At 39.5% G+C, this 24,367-nt stretch overlaps 1 protein-coding gene across 2 annotated transcripts in view; it reads right to left on the bottom strand.

Moving 5' to 3' along the window:
• Positions 1-4,579: 4,579 nt before the first annotated feature.
• LOC126354045 (serine/threonine-protein kinase 19-like) overlaps positions 4,580-24,367 on the bottom strand; it is a 55,815-nt gene continuing 36,027 nt past the window's right edge. For both annotated transcript variants that reach the window (XM_050003388.1, XM_050003390.1), the window contains exons 3-5: positions 17,728-17,884; positions 4,733-4,821; positions 4,580-4,634 (exon numbers count right to left, since the gene is read on the bottom strand). In XM_050003388.1, the coding sequence (XP_049859345.1) occupies positions 4,586-4,634; positions 4,733-4,821; positions 17,728-17,884 (295 nt within the window). In that variant the 3' untranslated portion in view covers positions 4,580-4,585. The remainder of the gene's footprint in view (positions 4,635-4,732; positions 4,822-17,727; positions 17,885-24,367) is intronic.

The following is a 24,367-nucleotide window of genomic DNA, read 5'->3' as shown; positions in this document are numbered from 1 at the left end:
TTTTGAGAAACAAGAACAAAAAGTTTCGTCAAGCACTGTGGTTATTACTGTTCTTTATCTTGTAAGGATGGAATCAAAGCAAGGATGTTCAGAGACTTATTTTTGCACGATTTCAATGCTTCAGTGAGATAACAGTTTGATATATTCAGGGGCGAGATAGCATTAGCACTTATGATGGGACTGAGTTAGAACCTGGAGAGGTTCAAGAAGGCCCAGAGATGATGAAAACACTGTAGAAATAGATAGGAGCTGTTTAAAAATGGCTTGAAGCAACCACTAAGGCACTGAATTGTCACTTCATTTTAAGTAAAGGGATATGTATTTTATTCAGATGGAATTTAGGCGTTAAATATTTATCATCAGTTGAACAAATGCACAACTGATGCTTGGCATCACTCTCAAGGAAGGTAGTTATGCATGTCTAGGAAAAAGAATAAGCATTTGCAGACAGAAAAACTGTGGTGTCTTTTACATTTGGAGTTACTGCAGTAGCAACAATGTATGCACAAAGCCTGACATTGTGACCAAGACTACTCGTTTTCAAGAAATAGTGAAGTAAAAGCAAATAATTATGGTTACTGATGACTATCCAAATCAAAATAAAAACAATGTTTCAAGAAGTGTCTTGGTTAACCTCTGTATCTAATCTGATAGGAAAATTAATATTGGAGAAAGGCCATAATATAATGGAGATGGATAGCATCCAACAGTGAAATGTTTTCATTTTTCCAGTACCTACACCAGCATACTACGTCCAGCAGCTAGATACAGGAATGAAAACTCACTCACAATTATTTATGTATGTCAGCTATACAAATATCAAGAATTTTGAAAGCCTTCCCCATAATTTTATGTAAGTCAAACAGAGTGTATACAACCCAGGAGATCCGGGCAAAACCCTGGATATTTTTAGAATTCCGGAAATTTTTCATTGTTTTAGTTTTCAGTTAAATTTTTGTAATTTTGACTGGTAAGAACCGATACTCCAACAAAGGATATTAGTGTATCCCACTACTGCAGAATAATACTTCAACAATAAAACATAAACAAGAAGGGGGAAAAAACAAAAAAACAAAACAGAATAACTTAAATGCACCATATACAACAACTGTGTGCATGCTCATGCAAGCGTCTCCCAACAGCAAAATGTGTCAAAGGCTTTAGGATAACAACAAATTGCCTCTGATGAGCGTGATGTCACAACTGTTTACATTAGATTCGTTTTAGCAGTTACGAGCGGGCTCATGCACAGTTGAGTCACATTTTGAGTAGTAGATTCTCCCGCTTCTGGCTACAGGAATGTGGCTGTTGGCAGCAAACAGCTAGATGCTACTGGCAAAAGGGGGCGCCAAATTCATATTCTTGAGGGGACAAAACTTGTTTCACAACCTAGCATCCAGCACACGTTTGTCTGTCGATTATTCATAAGATTTTGAAATGCTTCCCTGTTGGTTTTGAACACATTTTAAGTTGATTTCTGAGTGACTCATAAGTTGACATTTGAATGCATGCACAGTGTACATGATGTGTCTGACAGGAGAATCCTCGTTGCATCTAGAAATAAACTTTCTGCAGACGAAAAGGGGACGGGGCTATACGAGTTGAGTGGAGTAAAGCCGAAAAGAAGGATGCCAATCACTGTCTGATTAAGTGGTTGATTGGGTTTGCAAATGATCAGTGTTGTTATAATTACTAGTGAAATCCATAGATTCAGACTACCAGAATGGAAATAAACAACTGACAGGAATAACAGGTGAGAAAGATTCCGTATCCAAGAAAATGAAATTTTGACAGGAAATTTTTGGCGAGATCGCTACACTATAAGGACCAGTAGAATAGACCCTGGCTAGCAGCCGCGTAAGTTCTTTTCTGGAAGTAACGTGGAATAACTAAACCTGTGATTCTGGCAGGGTTAGTGAAGTTAATCGGTGAACAAATTTTGACAGTAGCAGCAATAGCTACAGAATTGGTGATGAGGAGACTGTTAGAACGAAGAAGGAGAAGGAACGAGGGCATCACAAATTATGGAAGAATAAGAGGATTCCAAATTTATATAAAAATTTCGTAATAATACTTTTCGATCTCGTGCTTGAGAAGTTGGTGCGTATTAATGAAATGTGAAACTATTTCGTAATGTAAAGCTTTTTACTTGTAGTAGGCCTAATAGGTATTTGATATTGGTACTTTGTGAATTATATTCTGTCGTTTTGGCAATTAGTACCAAAACAGTCTTGTTTATTTGGTGTATTACAAAATTGCTGCTATATTAGAAAGGCCTATTTTATTTTATCTAGCACACAGTGGCAAAATAGACATAATCAGATCGAGAAATGACACCAGTCTTGGGTATTATTTGTATTAATAGGTTTTTCAGTATTAGATAAGGACATTTTGATTTTGCATGTAGCAAAACATTTGACAAACTTTGATGAGGTAATAGATTCTTTCGCAGAAAGGAAAGCACGCCATGTAAAGCTGCAGCAAGATTAGAGAGAAAAAATGCTAGGGGGTAAGGTTTGAAGAAATATGTAATTTCTTGCTATCTTTTGTCAGTATTGATTTTATATATCCTATATTTAATTTTATGTCACACAAAACAGCAAGTTATTAACTAATAGATAATAAATAGTTCAGATTTTCAGAAGAGTTCTTGTTTTCTCGATTACAAATAATCCCATCCACTATTAATTGCGAGGATTTTTTTTTTTTTTTTAAGAGGGGCCGGCTGTCAAACTGGCCAACTGGGAGCAGGAGACGCACCACAGGACATTTCAATTTCCACTCTCTTGAACATAGTTTGGACGTGCAGTAAAAAAATGCTTTATGAAGAGGTGTGGCAATGCACTTTGGCATACTTAAGACCAAATAATATGTCTTACATTTCCTCGAATACATATGTTTTATGTTTCAGACTTTTCAGAAAGATGTGCGCTACAAGATGAACATTTTTTTTTTTTTTTTTTTTTTTTTTTTTTTTTTTGTATTGACTCGGTTCGCAAATGTCGTAGACCCGGGGTTGATGTGCAGAGCAGTCTGAGTTATGGTGGGTAGTCTCCACGTGACCCATGTTTACACCTAGTAATTTTGCTGTTTCCCCTTTGTTTAGTCTCACGTCAAATGAAAACAAAACGGATATCTGTGGTCGGGAACTATCAAGTGAATTAAAACACATTCACATTAATACGGAAGGCTAAAATATGTCATTAATTTCATATTTTATTTTATTTCCACTTTTTTGACAGTCAAGCATTAATCGCCTTGTGAAACAATGACGTTATTTTTGTCTGTTTGCTAACGAAATTTGACTTTTGTTAACCTTTACCGCAGAGGCAGTAAATGTATTTGAAACGAAATGTTTAATTCCACTGTACTGACTAGTTTCAACTGTTTGCTGCATTTAAAGTGCACATTTTCATTTTCTAGCACGTATGGCATTATGCCATAATAATGAACCAAACATGATGTAATACAGTACTGGTGCTCCAAGAAAATTTACACCTGGAAAACCACATAATGTATGATCTTTCAATGGTGTACATGTACGTACATACGGGCTTCCTACATCATGATAGGTACCCAAGCGCGGTGGCGCCTGTTAATCTGGCGCTCTCTGGCAACTGCTGAAACGAACCTTACCTTTTTGTAACAGGTTGAGGGAAAATATTGCGAATAGTGGTTTGAAAAGCGTTACTTTCAAAGTAAATATCCTTTTATGTAAGTTGAACTATGTGCAAGAATGTACCATGAATTTATTAAATCACAGAGCGTTTTCCTCTCATTTAAAAATGAACTCTTTGATGACAAACCATTTAGAAGAATTTCGAACCCTGAGGGCAGACATTTATGTTATTATTAAAAATTTTACTGGCACATTTGTGTGAGATATCTTAAAGTGTAACGTGCGCAAAAAAGATCAACAGTATATGTGAAAGCTTAGTTTCTCTACCTTAGAAACCAATATTACATGTGAAACCTTTGCTTTTCTTGTAGCAACACTATGTGTATTAATTTAAGCTATTAACTTTCGCTGTTTGTGTGTTCGTGCTAGTTAACAGTGATGTTGCTGTAGGCTGGCTACATCACGTGTCCTATGCTCTGAATATCCGCTGTCATCGGCTAGCGAGATCACATGAATTGAGCTACGAGCAGCTTACAAAAGCAAAATCTCGATTTCAATGATTCGGAAAGTAACATGTGGTGTTTGGAATGTATAATTTCATAATACGAAAATACGCAGTGTACATGTTGCTGCACATCAAAGATGTTTCCAAAATGTGTCTTTTTCCCTGAGTTTTGTCCACGTATACACCTTGTCAAACCAAAAAGAAAAACTGGATTCTACAATGCAGGTAGATGGGAACTGAACTACCAAAACAGAAGCTACAGAATGTTGGTACTACTCCCAGGATAAAGAAGGGTATCTGAAATGTCGTATATTGAGTCACTCAAAATGGAGTTATCAAAATTTTATAGCATAAATGACTTGACACTATTAATGAACAAGAACAAGCCCTACTGCTGATCTTGTTTAAGTTTTTTTTTCGAACAAAATAAAGAAATTTGTTTATTTCAGATATGGAAATCTTTATTTCTTCTTCCGTAATCTCAGAAGATTTCCAGATGTTGTTTCTATACTGAAAGTACAAACAATACAAGTTATTAAAGACTTGACTATAACAAAAAACTTACTATACACAAAAAATGGTATTATATACACAGAATAAACAATTACCATTCAACCAAGTCAGCACCAATTATGTCATAAATGTAGAATGCCATACCAAACTTCTCGGACTTCTTCAACTTCCGCTGTTCAAGCTCCTATGTGAAATAGAAATAATGTGAATATACACACAGAGATCATTATTTTAATAGCTTTAGTGCTACATTATTACAGATATGAGTGGCTTTCACACTTTATATAATGTACTTTAGAGTTTTTAAAGAACATTAGACTTCCCCTTTGCCTCAGCTTTTCGAGTACAGCAAAAAGTGTTTACAACAAGAATCTGATGACTGCAAAGGTCACAGATCATAGATCTCAGGAAAAAAAGTAGATGAAATATTATTTGAAATGTAAAATGTACTGTCTGTGATGATAGATGACCCTGCTGATCCTTTCCCTTGGACTGTAATACTGACATTATGTATGTTATGTTAATAAGGTTGTTAGTGACTGGATTTTTTCCACCAAGTTAAAAAAATACATACAGTATTTCAAAATTAGATAGTGAAATAGCAAACATTAAGTGGAGCCTTTATAAACACCACTAACTAAGCAACTTAAGCTCACACTGTAACAATATAGTAATTTGTTGAATTTTTTTCAGTCTTTGATAGCAAGATTTTATAAAATTTGATTTCTATTTTGATCAATTATGATCATCTCCGTATCAGTCAGTGGTGATAAACAAAAATTTTAGCCAATAATAACAATTTTTTACAGCACCTACTTCAAAACAAACTGTTCTGAAGATGATCACAGTTTATCTAGACAAGTACAATAATCTGTTCTTGCAATGAAAGATGACAAATTCTAAAAATTCACATGATGGATCACTACCCTCCCCTGTTGCCATGCTACATTTCTCAGTATTGTTTATCCTCTGATACTATCACTGATTTACATTAAAGTTATATTCATCTATATATGCTTTGTTTTCTGCACAACCCAACACGAGTAAAAACCTCTAAGCAAATATTTTTAACACTCTGAAGCAGCTGTCATAACTCATTTGGGTGCTGTATTAGCTATCTCATGAAAACTTGACTGTTAAACAAATGCATTTACTGTTTATACTTAAAATGAATAAAATGAGTGTGGATTACAGAACCATTAAGAAATGTTTGTGGTTTGATTGCTGAGTGAGTCAAAACACATTGCTGTGACCAAACATGTCTGCCTTTACCTGCTTCTCTTTGATTCTTTTGGAACATTTATGGTGACATTCTCTACCATAGCACCATTTTCACTGGTTCATTTGATCATGGTAAAGAAAATGAGCATGTTTGACAATACTCTTAAAATTCTGCATTTCTACAAGCATAACTGGAGAAGACTCAATGTTAGTACAAGGGTTGTTAATATAGGGTCATACTTCATTAGGTAGTTTATCTATCTTAACAAAATCAAGCAGTTGACTTTTTGGGGAGGAAGTCACTTTAACACCACCAATGAGTTTAAAAGACTATGGGACGAATTGGCAAAGACTAAAGGAGAACTAAAGGTAAATCTTTTGATGCAACAATACCACTAGAGGAATACCAGTTGGGAAGCATAATGAATTTTTATAAACATTTTACAAAGTTAAAAACCAGATGGGGCGTACATTCAAACTTCTGGGAGTGTTTTCAAGATCATTATCACAAAGGTGAGAAGACTCTAGAAAGATAGACTTTGAATCTAGTTATATGCTATAGGAAGCTGCTGAGTTGGGAACCATCCATTCGGAAGAGTTTACCTCATCAGATGATTTTCAGGAGAAATTCAAGTGTAAATATTGGTATAAGAAAACATAAGAGAAATTGATGCTGGAATTCAGTTCATGGGGTAGTTTCAAACAGTACACACAGTGGCACCTAACAAGACCGAAGTATTTAGATAACCCAATTTATGAAGCAAATTTAGTAAAGGTAAGAAAGAAAATTTTATATAGAGGTTTCATTTGTTGAAAATATAGGCACGATGAATAATGAGCACAACAATCCCAGTCACAAGGATACATGCCAGGAAGAAGGTAGATTTAACACTAAATACCAGAGAGGTTAATTACTGTCCAGTAAATAAAAGTAGAATAGTAAATCTAAACAATAAAGATGGGGAGAACAAAGTGCTGATACACAAATGTTTACAAATAGTGGCCTTAAGGAAGGTGCTAGAATGGTGAAATATTTTTTGACAAACCAAACAACAGTAACAGAAAACGATGGATGTCCTAGTCAAGGCACACGATTCAGGATATGTAAAATTAAGTGTGGGCCCATATGAAAAGAAGTTGGTTGCTTTTAATCAGGAAACACCAATATAAAATTGGTTACTCGCTGAAGACAAAGAAACAGGTATCGAATGACGATCTGTGAGTTGAGTGTGTACATAGCTTTGGGAAATGGAATTTCCCGTGTATCTGTGTCTTTGTTCGAATTATTAAAACAATAGAGTGTATCCAAAACTGCCAGTTAGTGGAGTATACATAGTAGGAATAACTGGAAGCAAAGCAAGACAAATTAAGCATGAAGTGTGGTTACTGATAACATCAAATAATTTTACGTCTATGCAGAAATGCTTGGTAGTGCCTAATGTAAATTTGCATTTGTTCCTAGGTATTGATTGGCTGATAAGATTTAAAGTAATACTGGATTTTTCGGCACATATATTAACATGTACTTATCAAGATCAGACATATAACATCCACCTTGTAGCAACAACCACCGTGACGGATTTATAGATACACCAAGTACACTCCAAGAACTAATTAGGATGAAAGATTATGAATTTGGAGTACTTGGAAATTATGTTTGTAGTTTTAAGATCAAACTTTTCTGTAAACCCAATTCGGTACCATTAAGTACAAAAGGAGATTAATAAAACATTTAGGAGGAGGACTAATAGAAAGGAGTTCTAGTGTATGCAATAACCTGTTATTAGTAGTGTGTAAAAGGATGGGGGGGAGGGGCAATGCGTCTAAAATTGAATGCATGTACTCTAAATAAGCACATAGATCCTGAGATAGATCAAACAGTCGGTATAGACAAGATATTGATGAAGTTCGAGCAAGCAAAGTATTTTAGCTTGATGGGTCTCACATTGGGTATTGGCAAATCAAAATTGGTGACAATTAAAAGAAACTGACTTTTTTTTAAAGAGTAAGTCATACCAGCTTAGAGTGTAATCCTTTTGATTAAATATCTCAGTGTTGCTATTCATAAGAGCCTTGGATGCTTAGCTAGGTACAGGTTTATTAAAATAACTAATAAGCTATGTAGATGACATAATCCAAGTGTCCAAGAAATGGGGAGAACATTGTGATTTACTGATTACAACATTAGAAAGGTTTTACATCAAATATATCACTATAAGACTGTCAATGTCTACTTTTGGGACAGATGAACTTAAGTTTCTTGGTCACTTTGTAGGCATAAATGGAATAAAAGCAGATCCAAACAGGAAACGAGCCATAAAATGTCTAGAATCTAAAAGTACAAAGCAATTGAAAACATTTCTGGAACTAACAGGACTCTATAGGAAATAGATTTGAGGTCAGCCCTTGAATAATCATAAACTATTGAACTTGTTGAAGGGGCTGGGAAAAAAAGTAAATGGATTTTAGGTAATGAAGAGTCTAAGGCCTTTCATGAGATTAAAGTAGCTGTAGTAGAGGTAGCCATTTTAAAACACCCACAGAGGAACAAACCTGTTAAGTTAATTACTGACGCCGCAGAGTATGGAATATTGTGTGTTTTATTTCAGTGAGGGTGGGATATTAGTATGGGAGAACATAAAACACTAGCTTTTGCTCACCACAAGCACGAGTTGAACTACACAGAGAGAGAGAAAGTTTTATATAATGTGGAAATGGTAAAGAAGTACAAACAATGAGCTACTAAAAGAGGGTCAGTCGGATATTAATTTGAGGAACATGTACAAGACGTGTTACAGGACAGGGTGTCCTACTAATAAGCTTGATATAGGAGGGTAATCCCAAAAGTAAGGTCTCCTATTTTTTTTGGTAAGTACATAGACCTATTTATTTCTACAAAGGTTGATATCAGTTTACAGCTTGAACATTTAGCTATTTTTTGACATAATCACCATTTCTGACACTGCATTTTTGTAGATGCTGTGGCAGTTTTTGTATGCCCATGTCATACCAGCTCGCTGCCATGCTGTTCAGAAAGTTATGAACCTCTTCTTTCACCTCATCGTTGGAGCTGGATCGCTGGGACCACAATTAATGTGAGACTGAAAAAAATCAAATGGGCAATTCAGAACCGGAGAAGAGGAATGTTGAGCAAGGGCATACACATTTTCCATAACAACGCTTGTCCACAAATCTCTCGGCAAACCATTGCTTTCCTGCAACAGTTTCAGTGGAACATAATCACCCACCCACTCAACAGTCCTGACTTGGCACCCAGTGACTATCACCTGTTCCCTAGGTTAAAAGAACATTTGGCCAGAAAGCAATTCAGCTCCAAGGACGAGGTGAAAGAAGAGGTTCATAAATTTCTGAACAGCATGGTGGTACGACATGGGCTTACAAAAACTGCCACAACGTCTACAAAAATGCATCAACACAAATGGTGATTATGTCGAAAAATAGCTAAATGTTCAAGCTGTAAACTGATGTAAACCATTGTAGAAATAAACAGGTCTATGCACTTATAAAAAAAATAGGAGACCTTACTACTTTTGGGATTACCCTCGTAGAAATGATAAGCCAATTTTAAGAAGGAAAATGAGGTTTGGAGGGAGGAAAACGGACAGGAAAAGTGGGAGGTAGCTGAAGTTTCCTGGAGGGTACAGTCTTTATACAAGGTGAAGTGAAAGGGGAGAAGTACTAAAGCACTCAATAAAGTAGCAGAAAAGGTGGGTGAGTTACGTTACTTTAAATTGGGAGTTATGGAAAAGTAATCCCCAATGAAGGAAGCTTATGCCAGTTTCAGATGGACCCAAAGAAGGGAGGACCCTAACCACATTCCGGGTAAGCAAGCCCCCAAGAAGGGAGCGTATGCCAGGTTCGAGTGGATTCATGAAAGGTTGGATTCCAACCACATTAGAAGAAAGGAGAGGTACCTTACACTGACCTGGCCTGCAAAACAAAAGGATAAGAGTGCTGAATCCATGGAAATACGGCCTACAAGAAGGGAGGAATGTTTAAGTGTAATATTCATGAAGAAAAGGAATAAAGATCCTGCTTAAGGTAGCATCTCCTCCAAACTGGATAATAAATTGAGAAAGTAAAAATTATCTAACTCTCTAGTTTACCATGAGTAATCGACTCTCTTTGTAATCTTATGTTTGAGCTTAAAATTTTGTACAATAATTGCTTCCTCCAGAGGTAAGAAAAATTTATGGTTAAAGACCGAAAGTGCTCTGGTAAAAAAAAAAAAAGCAATGAAATTACGGCTCACTCAATGCCACTTTGCCATCCAAAGTAGAGGAGCTCTTAAATATAAAAGAAAAGAGTGCATAACAATTCTAATTAGAGGATATGTATGTTTGTATTGATTAACTGCAAAGTGTATGATCAAGACACCTTTTCTATTAGTGGAGGGATATGTAGTAATCCATGGCATTCACAGAAGGGCGTGTATCACGCACGTCAAATATAAAGCTCAGGGTAAAGATGTGTGTGATCGCAATTAGTTTGTAAACATTGAGCCACATACTGTGGGAAAGCGCTACTCAATAGGTGCGAAATCTACCTGCTGAAGAGGATTTGTAATCTCTGTGGAGCAAGGAGGAATGAAGGAGCTCTGGTACCTTGGAAGATCTCTGGCACCAAGGAAGACGAATATGATGTACATAAGTGATTGTTATGTACAGAATGTTAACGAGGTGTCTTTGAGACAGAAAGTATTAGTTGGTTATGGGGGCAGTAACATCCTATGTAACATGTAGCTGTTTATGAATGTTTTTGACAATTTAGAGAGTTAACTGAACTTTATTTGAGTAGAGGAGCAGTGTTTTGTTTTACAGCCAATTCACTTATAGAAATCTGGATGGAAGAAAGACCTTTGATGTCAAGGAAGAACAGGACACAGCATAGCTGGATGCTGAGATAAATCACAAGAGTTGCAAGGATGAATCTCTACACCAATCTAATAAGGGAATGTTATGGTTGTGATGTTAAGTGTACCTGCATGGAGTAATAGGTCTAGAGCAGACGTTGCCTGAACAGTCGATGCTGCAGTAGTCCATGCAGTTGCAATGACCGCTGTGTTCGGATGGTGCAGTGGTCAGTGCATCTGCTTAGTAAGTACGAAAGCCAAGTTTGAATCCTGGTTTCGCACAACTTTTCAACTTTCCCCACTGATCTGATCAATGACCACTTGCAGACAATGTCTGTAATTCCTTTGCTACCTCCCCCCCCCCCCCCCCCTTGGAATCACAACCATGGTGGTGGTAGTGGCAGTGCTAGGACAGTGGACTACACTGAACCTTTGGCAGGGTTGGGAGCTCCTCAATGCTGGCAGCCACAGCCTTTTCTGGTGTTCTGGGAAGAGGTATGGTCTTTGAGGTAACTGCAGCAGCACAAGTGCACTGACAAATGCAGGTACTAGTGCTGACACTACCAACCTCCATTTGTGTACAGAACTGGTCTTCTGAACTGGTTGTTTAAGAATAGAAGCAAAGGAGGAAGCGAACATGAGGGGCTGCCAGGCCTTACAGATATTTTTAGCCTTACCATACAGGATGAAATTCATTGTTTTTATTTGCAGTATCCTTTCTTCAAGGAAGACACTGCAATATCTACTCCAGAGAGGTGATCCCCAGAGTAGTTCACACACTTCAAAGGAGATCAACAACTGACTCCTGGGCAGCTGTACCACATTTGCCACAAGTGGTTTCTACCTTACACCCAGGAGTGGTATACCCAAAGCACTGGCATTTAAAGCACCACATGGGGTTCGGGACATAAGGCTGCATGCCTAGGTGGAGAAAAACTGCCTTGACAGGCTCTGTAAGTTTCATACTGTTGAAAGTCAGTATGAACAGGCCTGATTTCACTTGATTACCATCCACTCTTTTCATTATGTTTTGCACGTCAACAATGCCTTATTAGGTCCAATCAACTTTCAGTTCTTTTTTGGGAAAGTACACCTTTGCTGTAGTTCACAGAGTTGTACAGTTTAGTTTCTACTGCATCTTCCTCAAGGCATTGAGGTTTCTGGAGGTCCTTTACTTGTTGGGAACTAGGTATTTCTACCAACAGTATCCCATTGCGCAATAGCCTGACAGCTTTTAAATGGCCAGCAATCGCCTGTAAACCCTTCTGAATCTAGGAAAGGAAAAGCTTCTCAAACTAACTACTATAAACACAGTGAAACTAACTACTATAAACACAGTCTGACCAACAGCATGCATTCCGTTACTATTAACATGAGCACTCTGAAAAATCCCTACGTCAGGAGGACTGGCTACACAAGCCCTCATGTTGAATTGCATGCCCATACCAGAGGTGTACACATTCCACTTTTAACCTGTCCCTGCTTGCCTGGTAGATAGACATGCAAGCTGCCGCATGTTACCAGTGCAATGGGCTGGCAGCTTCACACCACTCCAAGCCACGCCATGCCCAACTCAAGCGCACGATAAAGAAGTCTTGCTTGGCTGCCCATCTTTCCACTGTGCTACGCTATGAACAGTTTATTTTGTACACTTCCAATGTAGTGTCATGAGTAGGGTTCGGAGGTTGATGGAAAGTATTTTTTTACCCAAGTATCACAAGATGAGACTCAATGAATTTGGATTCATTTTGGGTCACTGTAGGCCAGAAAATGGTTGATTTCATTTGAACTTTTTTCCTTCTTAGTGTATTTTGGGTTTATTTACTGCATTTATTTTGATATGAATGATTTTCTCTGAAACTTCACTGTCTTTCAACTAGTACTGGCTATTCTCAATTTGAAGCATCATCAGGTAACCTCTAATGCATGTTTTCTGTAGTAGGAAGAACCATCTCTGAAAGTTGAGATCAATGCATCTAAGAACCTGAAGATGTCTAATATACTGCAACGGAACTAAAGTTAGGTTTTGGAAGTCTACTTTTTGTAACCTTCTTATGTTTCTGCCAAATATGACCCCAGTTACAATACTTAATTTTTCCACATGTGTGTTGCAGGTTCACTGAATTCATTCTAAATGGCCAAACAGTTCATTCTAAATTTCCCAAATTCATTCTAGCCAAAACAAAGTTTGTTTTGCATATTGTGTTAATCTAAAAAGTATATGCCTGAAAGAAGCAACTATTCTTTCATACTAAGGTTTCTTCGCACTATGTCACTTAACACCAGAATGTGGTTTTAATATCCACTGAGCCACATTTTTTGCTATTTGAATCAGTGTTTGCCCTAAATTTAGAAAGCCTCTCAATGCTTCGGCCTCAAGTCCTTAGTACACAGTTCCACACAGTTGTCAGCCACTAAGTCTTTGACTTCTTTCAAAATACGTAGGTCGGAACTTAAATAGTGGCAACACTGCTGTGGAGACACTATGCAATGGACTCTACTATTGTCACTGATAACACATGTTGTTGATATACCTACCATACCTCCGAGCCCATCCCATGTGCGCGCAATCGGGGGAAACACAGCCACTTGTGAGCACGCACAGCCACTTGTGAGCAAGCTGTCTAATGTAACAGTGTCACTCTGTTTTCGAAGCAGGAACAATGGAGTTGGATCAAGATTGAATGTGCCAGAGGTCGTACAGCACGACAGTGTCATCGAAGTCTTCAAGAGGCATGTCGGGAATCGGCATTGCCATACAGAACACTGGTGTGTTGGGTAAAACCCTCCCACAAAGGTCGGCAAGCTGTGGCAGACATGCATCAGGCAGGTCGTCCTAGTGTCTCTGAAGAAGGAGCGCATGCTGTTGCCACGTTAGTGGACAGTGATCGACGCCATATGATTCGTGAGCTCGCCCACGAAACCGGATTAGCGCATACAAGCGTGACTGGCATCCTGAAGGAATGCCTGGGCACGTGAAAATTGCATCACAATGGGTTCCGCAAGACTTGGCAGAAATGCAAAAATGGATGCATTAGATGCTGCTCAGATGCACTTTGAGCACTATGAGTGCGAAGGAGAGGCTTTTTTACACTGTATCTTAACACTGGATGAGACATGGTCACATCGTGCCAAAACTGGAACGCCAATCCAACGAATGATGTCATTATGGGTTGCCGCGAAAGTTGAAAGTGTATCAAAGCCCCAGTATGGTGAAAGTTATGGTGATTCTTGTGTACGACTGTGATGGTGTTATTTTAACACATTACATTCCTCCATGGCAAACTGTCTGTGAACAGTATTACTGTTCAGTTTTGGAGCATCACTTGTGAGCAGCTCTGCAAAAGAAGTGGCAACACTTTCTGCGCAACCCACCCATCATTTTGCAAGAAAATGTGCAGGCGCATACAGTGCAAGCTGCAGCTGCTCTGTTCCGTCGATGGGACTGGGAAGTACTGTACCACCCACCATACTCCCCGGACGGAAGTCCTTGCGACTTTGATTTGATTCCAAAGATGAAGGAACCACTTTGTGGCGTTCGCTTCAGAACTGTTCCAGAGATGTGACCAGCAATAGACCACTCCATCCGCACCATCAACAGAACAGGCTCTGTTAACGGTGTACTATGCCTTCCACATCGCTGGCAACGGGCTCTACACAACACTGGTGACTACTCCGAAGGACAGTAACAGGTGCAAACATGTAACTCTTTTGTATCAGTTGTGAATCAATAGTTGCCACTATTTAAGTTCCAACCCTCATATTTATGGACTGAGGAAATCGCTGGTCAAATTTACAACCATGTCATAAAATACTCAAGGTTCCTGAAAGAGTGTTAATTAAATTTTTATACAATTTACATTGAGAGACACCTACTGCTTTATTGTAGCTGCCCCATAAACTTATGAAAACTTTTCCCCTGTTGGACTCCAGCTCCTTTTCATGTCTGGTATATATTCTCCAGTCTTAATTTCTCCTCAGCATCCTTCAAGTTCAGTTTGTTTATTTTGCTGCTCACACTGTTATGATAAATGAGCTGCAATGAAATTACCTACCCAAACATATATCTGGCTAGTTATAGTGGATTAACAGTGCAACCTTTTGTCAGGTGTAGCAGGCTGCATGGGTTCTGTGAAGCTTGCGTTTGTGGGAACCCAAGTTGGCCTACTCTAACCACTGTGCTTCAATACACATGTATTCATGCATCTGTGCTGTGGCAGACTGAACTGCTTTAATGGTTGCAGTGGAGATAGGAGAAGGCAGGATGGAAGGAGAATTTGTACACCTCTCGCTGATAACCACCAGTGGCCCACCTATTCCACTGGGAGTGAAACATTTCATTTCAAGCATTCCATCTCAGTTCCACAATCAGTTAGGGAAATACAGATCCACTCACAAGAGAGATGTGTGTGCCTGAGTAAGCCTTATACAATTGAGGTGCAGCAGATTCTCCGGAGGTTGTCCACCAACAACTGTTCCACCACAATAGCCATGCATCTCATCGGCATGCAGTACACTTTCAAATTGAAGTTTTTTCCTTTTGTAGAGGTTTTTCCACCCTTGTGATCTGGGTGGTCAAACAAAGATCCCCATTCCCTGTGACACACGATGTTCCAGTGCCACACCATATGGTGGTCACTGAAGCATGTTCAGAGCTTATGGTGACAGATGACTGGTAGTGCTTACCAGATCCCCAGCTCAGGAATCCCAGTGTTGCCAAGCCCATCCTAGAAAACAAATTCTGAGCCTCAGAGGGCTGATTATTTTGATGAAACCATAACTAACATATACCAAAATGGATTTATTTAACTTGGCAAGCTTTAAAAGTATAAAGTGCAATTTGCCTTTTTGTTATGCTGCTCATTGTGTAAACCACGTCACGAGAATGAGCTCTGTGGTTTGCCAATATTTCTGTCAAAATGTTTCAGGATCAAAGATCACACCACACAGCCGAATACCACGATAAATTTCACATCTTCTTTGGAGTCGTATGGTGTAAAATAGGATAGTCAGACATATATGTCTGTGCAATATATGCGACATACACGTATGTGGGTGAAACTGTGTGTTAAAAATTAATACAACACTTATATATGTCAAGAGAAGCTATAATCTATAATTTTCTCTTGCAATTACTAGAAAGACAATGTAAGATTTTCATGGCCTCAGTAAGTAGTAAGTTGAGTCACTGTGTGTGTGTGTGTGTGTGTGTGTGTGTGTGGCAGGAGGTGGGGATGCTTCATTACATCGCCCTTCAGTTTTCATAAATTAATATTATTTTATGTGAAACAGTGCCATATCAAAGCATGAGAATGTGTTTCATGCTGTTACTTCTTCTCGGCAGTGCCGTCACAGCCAATCACTGTCAAATGCATTGGCACAACCTTCTATGTAGTAACCTTGGGTTTAGGTAGCAGTAATGTGTAGTGATGAGATTTGTACTGGACATGCCAGCATGGAGATGTGCATCAATCTTCGAGCTGAGAAGGACAACTTACATTCAGTGTCCTGTTTTTAAGTTAGTACTCCCTACAGTTTACCAACACCAATTGAAGCCTTTGATATAATTTGTAAAGTCTGTTACCGTCCTAATCAAATTAGGGAAAGAAATTATAAAACAAACTGACAAAAAATTGGGTTTGTTAATAGAACACATCTGGAGGCATCAAGAAACTGTCAGTTTGGTAATGGAGGGTAAAAATTGTACAAGGAGATTGGTTGGTTGGTTGATTTGAGGGAGGGAACCAAACAGTGAGGTCATCAGTCACATCAGATTATGGAAGTATGGGGAAGGAAGTTGGCCATGCCATTTCAAAAGAATCTCATCCTGGTTTTTGCCTGAAGCAGTTTAGAGAAATTGCAGAAAACTTAAATCAGGATGGCCAGATGCTGGTTTGAACCATGTCCTCCCGAATGCAAGTCCATTGTGCTGACCCTGTGTGGAAAGAGACCAAGTATCAAATACAGGAAGGAACTTCCAATACATGCAAGTTGCAGCATTTATGCACAGAATAAGAAGTTAGCTCAGGGAGCAGAATAGGATAGTGCGAAGGTCTGCATGAAACCAGTCTTTGAACCAAAACCACCAACATAACACTGGCATCCGAATCACTGAAGAGTAACATACTACTCAAACACGTATACGTGTATCTGGTTGGAACTAGCACTACTGGACTGCAGAAAATACTCAGGTAGCTGCCTGTTCAGAACTTTTTGTAATATTAGCTGTATGTATAGGAGTTATACTTCTTTTTATAAAGAATAAGGATAACAAGTTTGACATTTTCAAACAATGGAAAATCCAGGATGGTATGTAACATCTCGGCATCTCCGCTATATGGCGAGTAGCAACTTTCCTTCTCATAAGACTGATACTTTTATGTTCCTTGTGAATCAAGTGGCTAAGGCAAAGACAAAAGTTGTAGTTTAACATATCAACTTCATTAGAAAGGCAACACCACCTAAGTCAGATTACAACTCAGACAGAAACTGACTGTCCTGATAAAGAAACTATCAACCAATCAGCATGTAAGGAAACCACAGAAAATTTGAATCAGAATGGCTGAACCAAAATATGAATTCCACTTCACACACTGTGATTAAGCCAACATCTCCCCAATTAAATCAGGTTCCGTTGTGAGTAATACACAGAGCTCATGGTGATAAAATCTGTGGAGGCTTTGAGCTAACACTACCAACAGACCCTAGCATTTGCCAGACCAAATGTGATTCAGTTCTCACCATTTACCACCACCTATGAGATGTGCAAATTTATGGTCAAAATGAGAACTGACCTCCTCCCACCTTTAAGTTCTTTGCTGCTTTTATTGAAAACTGGAAGAATAAACGTAATTAGAGAGAAGTGTAAGCCCAGCAGAAATACATACATAAATGCATTGATGTGTCATTGATAAAATAACTGTGTGCATGTTTTGTTTTGATATGATGGTTTGTTAGTAATTTTTAAATTAGGAATAAATAATACTATTTTCTCACAGGCTGTAGAATTTCACTGAATTTGCTCCTCTTTATTGTTGCTAGGACAGCTTTCCTCCCCTTTAAGTAAGTTTTCATGAAATCTCCAGCATTTGGAAAAGAGAACCAAAAACTCGAAGCTGATCTTAATGTTAGCAGACCACATCCAAACAAAAATCTGTAAAAAAATTCAAACTATGTAAAAGGCACAATTTCTTCACTTAGTGTTTCCTATTGTATTATTAATTTAGGAATAAAACAACAGAAAGTCCAGCATGGAATAATATCAGTATGAATAGGATAGATTGCTACTCACCATATAGAGGTAGCTCGAGTTGCAGACATGCACTTTTCATTGTGCATAACTGTGACTCAAAGCCTCTTCTATATGGTGAGTAGCACTATCTTTTTCATATCATCGTTACTTTAGATATAATATTTATAAGGAATATTTTCACCAAAATTTAACCACTATTAAATACACACAAACAATAAAGACCGGTTAGCAAGCAGCAACAATAGTGAATATAAAGTAATTAGCTTTAATCCTTTGCACTCCAGACACAGGGCATCTCAGCGCACTCTTATTTTAATTGCGGCCAGCCAGGTGGCGAGCACACCACAGAGAATTGCGCGAGTCATTTCGTGAAAACAGCGAGGCCACTGACCAACAATTAGGGTACGCATCAAAAAGTGCACTTTAAGATATATTTACATAAGCATTACAGTACAAAACTTTTCATTGTATGATAGTTTTTAAGCTCTTCTCAGTGGACTTTCCATTTTAATTTCACTTGAACTGTTTACAAATGAAGCACCATTATCACCAAAATCATTGTCACTGACATTTTCACTTAGACTTCTCTCTAAATGCTCTACAATCTCTCCCTCAGAAAGGACTTTGCGCGGAGAATTAACCATTTCGCACCTACTAACTTGAACATAATAATTACAACTTCTCTCTCAACACAACTGCTACAGTTTGACACCAAGTTAACTCAGGCTTCTCTAGATGACAGTACTGTTCAGTACTGAAGAGCATAGTACAGTCAGATTCAAGAACGAAGCATGCGAGAACTACAAAAAATTAGGTCAAATGACGCTCGAAATCAGAGGGGAAAGCAAAATTCGCAATGCTGAGTGTCACATGCCATTGGAGTGCTAGGAATTAACAGGAGATTCCTGGAAAGTGCTGGAGGAAATCAGAGAAGACACAGGAGGGAAGGATGAAATGTCATATATTGCAAGGATAACTTATTTTTAGTTAATGCAAAATGTTAACAATCCAACATACAAATGAAGCACTGAGTTGGCAATTGGTACATAAAACAGATATCATAGCTAGCTTTTGGGCAAATCCATTTTCAATCATGTAGTTGAGCTGCAGTGCCTGCACAATGTACTTAATGTGGACAATGTGGTGTAGCTTTGCTCCAGTAAGCCTAAACAAGAATTCATCCAACAGCTAGCAACATTCTCGGTGTGGTTCATGTGCCAATCGACATTTCAACACCTCAGCTATATGGTGGGTTGTTACCTTTACTCTTGTTATTTACTGTTTATTATTTTTATGTTCGTTTATACATTTTCTTCCAATCTGCCTTTCCATTCCATCTCACTCACTTTCCTGGCAATTTTCTCTAATTACTGATTAGTCTTATGTGCTCTGAATATTTCCTATTTTACAACAAGAATGAATCTCAGATTACAAAAGATACTGATTTTTAGGTTACGTGTATCGATCGGTTTCTGGTGCTACTTAGTAAGGCCCATATTTGTTCCTTTCATACAGTCCTTAACAGAATTAAAGGGTCACTTTTTGAAACCATTCATTTTCTCCAGATGTGCCAGAGAAGTTTGAAATTTGGTTCAAAAGAAGTTTGAAATTTGGTTCAAAGTTGCCAACAATCTTCCTTTGTAATGGTGCAAAAGCACAGTTCTCTGTGACATCACAGGCTTGGTGAAGCTTCAAAAAGCAAGGTGTATATACATGAATAAGAGAAAGGCCTGAGCTGAGACATTCATATGAGGTGTAAAATGGGTAATGATGTTGTATTAGCACCAAATTTCACCATAATTATGTCCAATGTCACTGTCCATATGGCACACCATGGGAAGATCACCACTTCCCGCCCCCTCCTCCCCTTAACCACATCTCATCCTTTCTATTGACACTTGGAAGACAGAACCGTGATGGCCAGTCTTGAAATACTGCAGCCTTCTTATGGCTGGCTGACGAAAACATCTGAAACACTGTCACTCAGACTCATTGCAGAAAGGCCTCACAGGGGATGGCGCGTAAAGGGTGTCAATAAAACCATCCCTTCCCTTGGGGCATTGATTTACACACATTTTATGACAAAACGAGTTTGCAATGCAATGTGCTACAGACCATTGTTATTGACAACCTTTGACACTGTTATCCCCCCCCCCCCCCTCCCCCCACGATTCAACCCTTCTCTAAGGACACCATAGAGCTGCAACCTTGTTAATGTGATCTGAACCTGAACCCTTTGGAGTGTAGTGTTACCATAATTTTTGATCTGGTATTGGTATACAGGGTGGAACCACTATGGACCATTCAAATCCAATCAAGGAAATTTGAACGTGATCTGCAGCAGCGAAGAGTGTTTATGCTGTTTCAACCCTCTTATGGTGTCATCAAGGAGGGGGAGTGGAGGGCATTGACATTCGCATGAATAAAACAGCAAAGGGTCCCTCTAAGACTCCCCCAACTCGGCAACATCCCTCAGTGCCATCCACACATCTTTCTTGAGTGCTTTAAAAATGTACCTTTATGGAGACAACCCTCGGCCAATTCCTAAGCACCTGTGGACAGGCAACTCCTTAGACACTGCTCATATTCAGCACACCTGCAAGCACGCACAAGAGCAACAGTGCAGCACAACTCAGCTGAAGAGTGTCACTGGTTTATTTGCTCACAGGTGCCTAGAAATCAATGTGGCACCAAGGGTGTTGCCAAACTGGGGGAGGGCGGTGGGGGTCTTATGAGACACTGTTTACTGTTTTCTTCATGCAACTGTCAAAGTTGCAACCTGCCCCTCCCCTTCTCAATCAAGCCATAGAACAGCGTGAAACAGGAGGGCTGAAGAAACAAACGACCTTTGCTGCTTCGGATAACCTTCAAATTTCACTGAATGGTTCTGAATGGCCCTAATGTTTCCATCCTATATACCAGAGCAGAAATTGTGGTCATGCTACACTCCAGAGGGATCAAATTAGGTCCAATGAAGTTGCAGCCCCACAATGTCCTTAGAGAAGGGTTTAATCATTTGGAGGGTGTCGGAGATTGTCAAGAATGTCATTCTGTTTCATACTGCACTACAAACTGTTGTTTTTGACAGCAAAATGTGTGTATGATGATGATTGATGATGATGATGATGTGATTATGATGATGATAGTGTTGGTGTTGGTGGTGGTGGTGATCTGAGGTGAGGGGCACTCGACATCATGGTCATCAGCACCGTGATGAAAAGTCATGGGTGGGGCGAAGGCTGTCCCCACATGCGGAGCAGTTTATAATACATTAAAGTCTGCCTCCTTGCCCGACAAATTTAGGGATGAGGCCTGACAGTTCACAAAATGTTCCCACCCTTGTAACACTGAAATCAGTATCTACAAGGATGGTGGGCAAATCTCAATCGACACTGAAGGGCTGTCCTAATACCAGTATATTTGACACGTAGCCACAATATGCTGAACTGAAAGTGGCACACCACAAACTTCAAAGAGTGGTGGATCCTCCCACTGGAGGAAGAAGCCTTGTGTTAAAGGACTAAGCTTGATTGCCAATCTGGTAAGCAGAACCTCCTTCCAGCAGTGATGCTGACATGAAGTCCGAAATGCCTTTGTGGTCGATTTGAGCAAACATATTTTGTTGTCTGTCATCTTCAACCATTCAATCTCCCACTGATGCATGATGCATCTGTCAGAAAATGAGATGATGACATGCAGTGGGATGAGACACTGATGGACAGCACCATGCCAAAATACTTCCTTAGTGGCTTAGTTGGCCATGTCTTAGGCCTGTATCCCGGTGAAAGATCACCTCCTTGCCATGGTGTTGGAGCTGCTGTAAGAAGTCATGGATGAGCTGAATCAGCGGGTCTACTGGATACATTCTGTTAAGTGCTTTACCGGAGACATTTGGTTAAGTGCTTGCAGTGCACTAAGAGAGACAGAACAGACAAGAAATCTTGTACTGTGATGTCTGTGAATCCTCTGCAGTGCCATCAGAATGCCATATAATTCTGCATCATAATTTGTAAATTGTTCTGGGAGTCGCACTTAAAAAACCCTATCAGGGAAAACAGCAAAACAACTGAGGACATCCTCTTGCAGGGACCCATCTGTATAAACAATGGTAAAACTCCAGTATGTACAGAATGTGAACAACAAGAAAGTTGTAAAAACAAAATCTGGAGTACAAGTTCTGGGTCTCTGAAGACGCCAAGGTGGCAATGCGTTCCATACCTGGTTGTGTATTTTAATGCCTGATACATCCAGATCCTTAAGACCGTCTGTAGCATGTATCCCAAATGGGTGGGTCACATGGGGCGATTCCTGAACAGTTGTTAAAAGGTGGATTAGACCACTGAACTAAATATCAAGGAGTGAGATGACGCTGAGATTTTCAATGCCGGTCGATCCAAAAAGGATATGTTGCCAAATCCAGAGTGAAGGTTCACCAGCCTATGCACACAGATTCTGAATTGGGCTGGTCCAAAAGTATCCACTCAATATACAAATGCGTTCATAGTGGATAGCATCTAGCACCTTGAGGTAGGAAGGACAGGCTCATCCATTGACCAGGCTGCCAAAATATAAAATTGATCAAACAAATGTCCTTTAATACTGCAGGAGCTGGGACTTAACAGAAAACCATGGGGAGCTGACAAGGCATTTCAAAATATTCAATGACTGGAAGGTTCATAGGTCTTTCAGGTGTGGAAGCCAAGTTACCGGTAATTTTGAGTCAAATAATAAACCCAAAAAGTGCACAGTGTCTTGAAAACATAAAATAATGTCCCCCATTGTTAGCACTGGATGGTTAAAACTTCAACGAGCATGGTTAAAATTGACAAATGTAATCTAAAACCAGTTGCCCTGGCCCAGGTTTCCAGCCTCCTAATGGTCAACTGTAGCTGCCTCACCATTTTTATAAGATCAGAGGAAGAGTACAAGATTGCAAAGTCATCCACAAACAGAGAGCTTTTGACAGGGCTCCTCATGGCGGAGGAAATGCCACTGATAGCAATGGCAAACAATGTGACACTGAGAACACTGCCTTGGGGGACCCAGTTCTCTAGAAAACAGCAGTATGACATAGCATTGCCAACACGATATTGAAAATGCCAGTCCTCGAGAAAGGATTGGCTAAGAAGCGGCAGATGTCCACGTAGTCCCCATCCTTGAAGTTGGCGAAGGATGTTGTACCTCCAAGTAGTGTCATATGCTTTTTTGGAGTCAAAAAACACAAAAACCAAATGGTTTTGGGATAAGATGGACTCCTGTATTGCCGTCTCCAGTAGAAATTAGTTGTGAAGGGTGGAATGGTAGTGCCTGAAATCACACTGGGAGTGGTTCAGGTGACCTCAGAATTCAAGCAACCAGACCATATGTTCAAGAATCTTACCCATACAACTGGTAACGGCTACACTCCAGTAACTGTTAGGGGCGCTATGGTTCTTGCCTGGTTTCCAGAATGGAATTAATATTGCCTCCTTCCAAGTTGTGGGGTGCTGTCCACCAGATCTGACTGAAACCAGAGAGGAGCTGTCCTTTCGTTTCAGGGCACAGATGATAAAAGCATGGCATAATGGATCTCATCAAGTCCTGGAGCAAAGTCTCTGGCTACAGACAAAGCCGATTCCAGTTCCCACATGGAGAATGGAAGGATGTAGACTTCCTCATTATGAAGATGAAATTCAGCTCCCTCTTCTCTGTAGTCATACGGAACACCTGAAAAAAAGCAGGAGCTTGTCTGGATGACAAGAGGTGTCCAGTTAAAACCTGAGCCATGTCTTCTGGCATGTCCACCAAGATCCTATAACTTGACAAGACTGTAATGGGATGTGTACTAACCTTGCCTGGAATCTGCCTTATTGATTCTCAATCTTGTGCAATGAAAGTGGACCAATTAATCGAAGTCATGAATTTCCTCTAGGAAGCCCTCTTACATTCTTTTATCACTTGCCTCCCATGTGCTCTCGCAGATCTGAAGGCATGAAGATTTTCTGTAGTTGGGCAGTGTTTGAAGTTCCACACAGCTCTTCGTCTGACCCTGATTGCCAATTGACAGTTTGTCATTCCAACAAGGTACAGGTCTTCATCTGAGGTGGTTACTCGACTGGGGGATGGACTCCACGGCAGCCTGTTGGATCTCACAAGTGATATGGGCAACCATTTCCCGAGCACAAACCTTTTGTTCAAAAATAGCCTGTTGACTGTACTGCAACCAGTTTGCCCTTTGTATCATATCTGCATGGTCTCCTGTCAGCTACCATCCTAGTAGGCAAACGGATCCACACTGGGAAGTGGTCACTAGATGTAAATCTGCAGCTACTTCCCACTGAAGCGAGTCTGCAATAGTTGGGGAACAAAAACAAAGGCCAGCAGCTGAAAGAGACCATGTAGCTG

The sequence above is a fragment of the Schistocerca gregaria genome, chromosome 3, assembly GCF_023897955.1.
Source record: "Schistocerca gregaria isolate iqSchGreg1 chromosome 3, iqSchGreg1.2, whole genome shotgun sequence".
Classification (NCBI taxonomy): Eukaryota; Metazoa; Arthropoda; class Insecta; order Orthoptera; family Acrididae; genus Schistocerca; species Schistocerca gregaria.
Note: the sequence above shows the minus strand (reverse complement) of the source record. Positions and strands in the feature narration are given on the sequence as shown.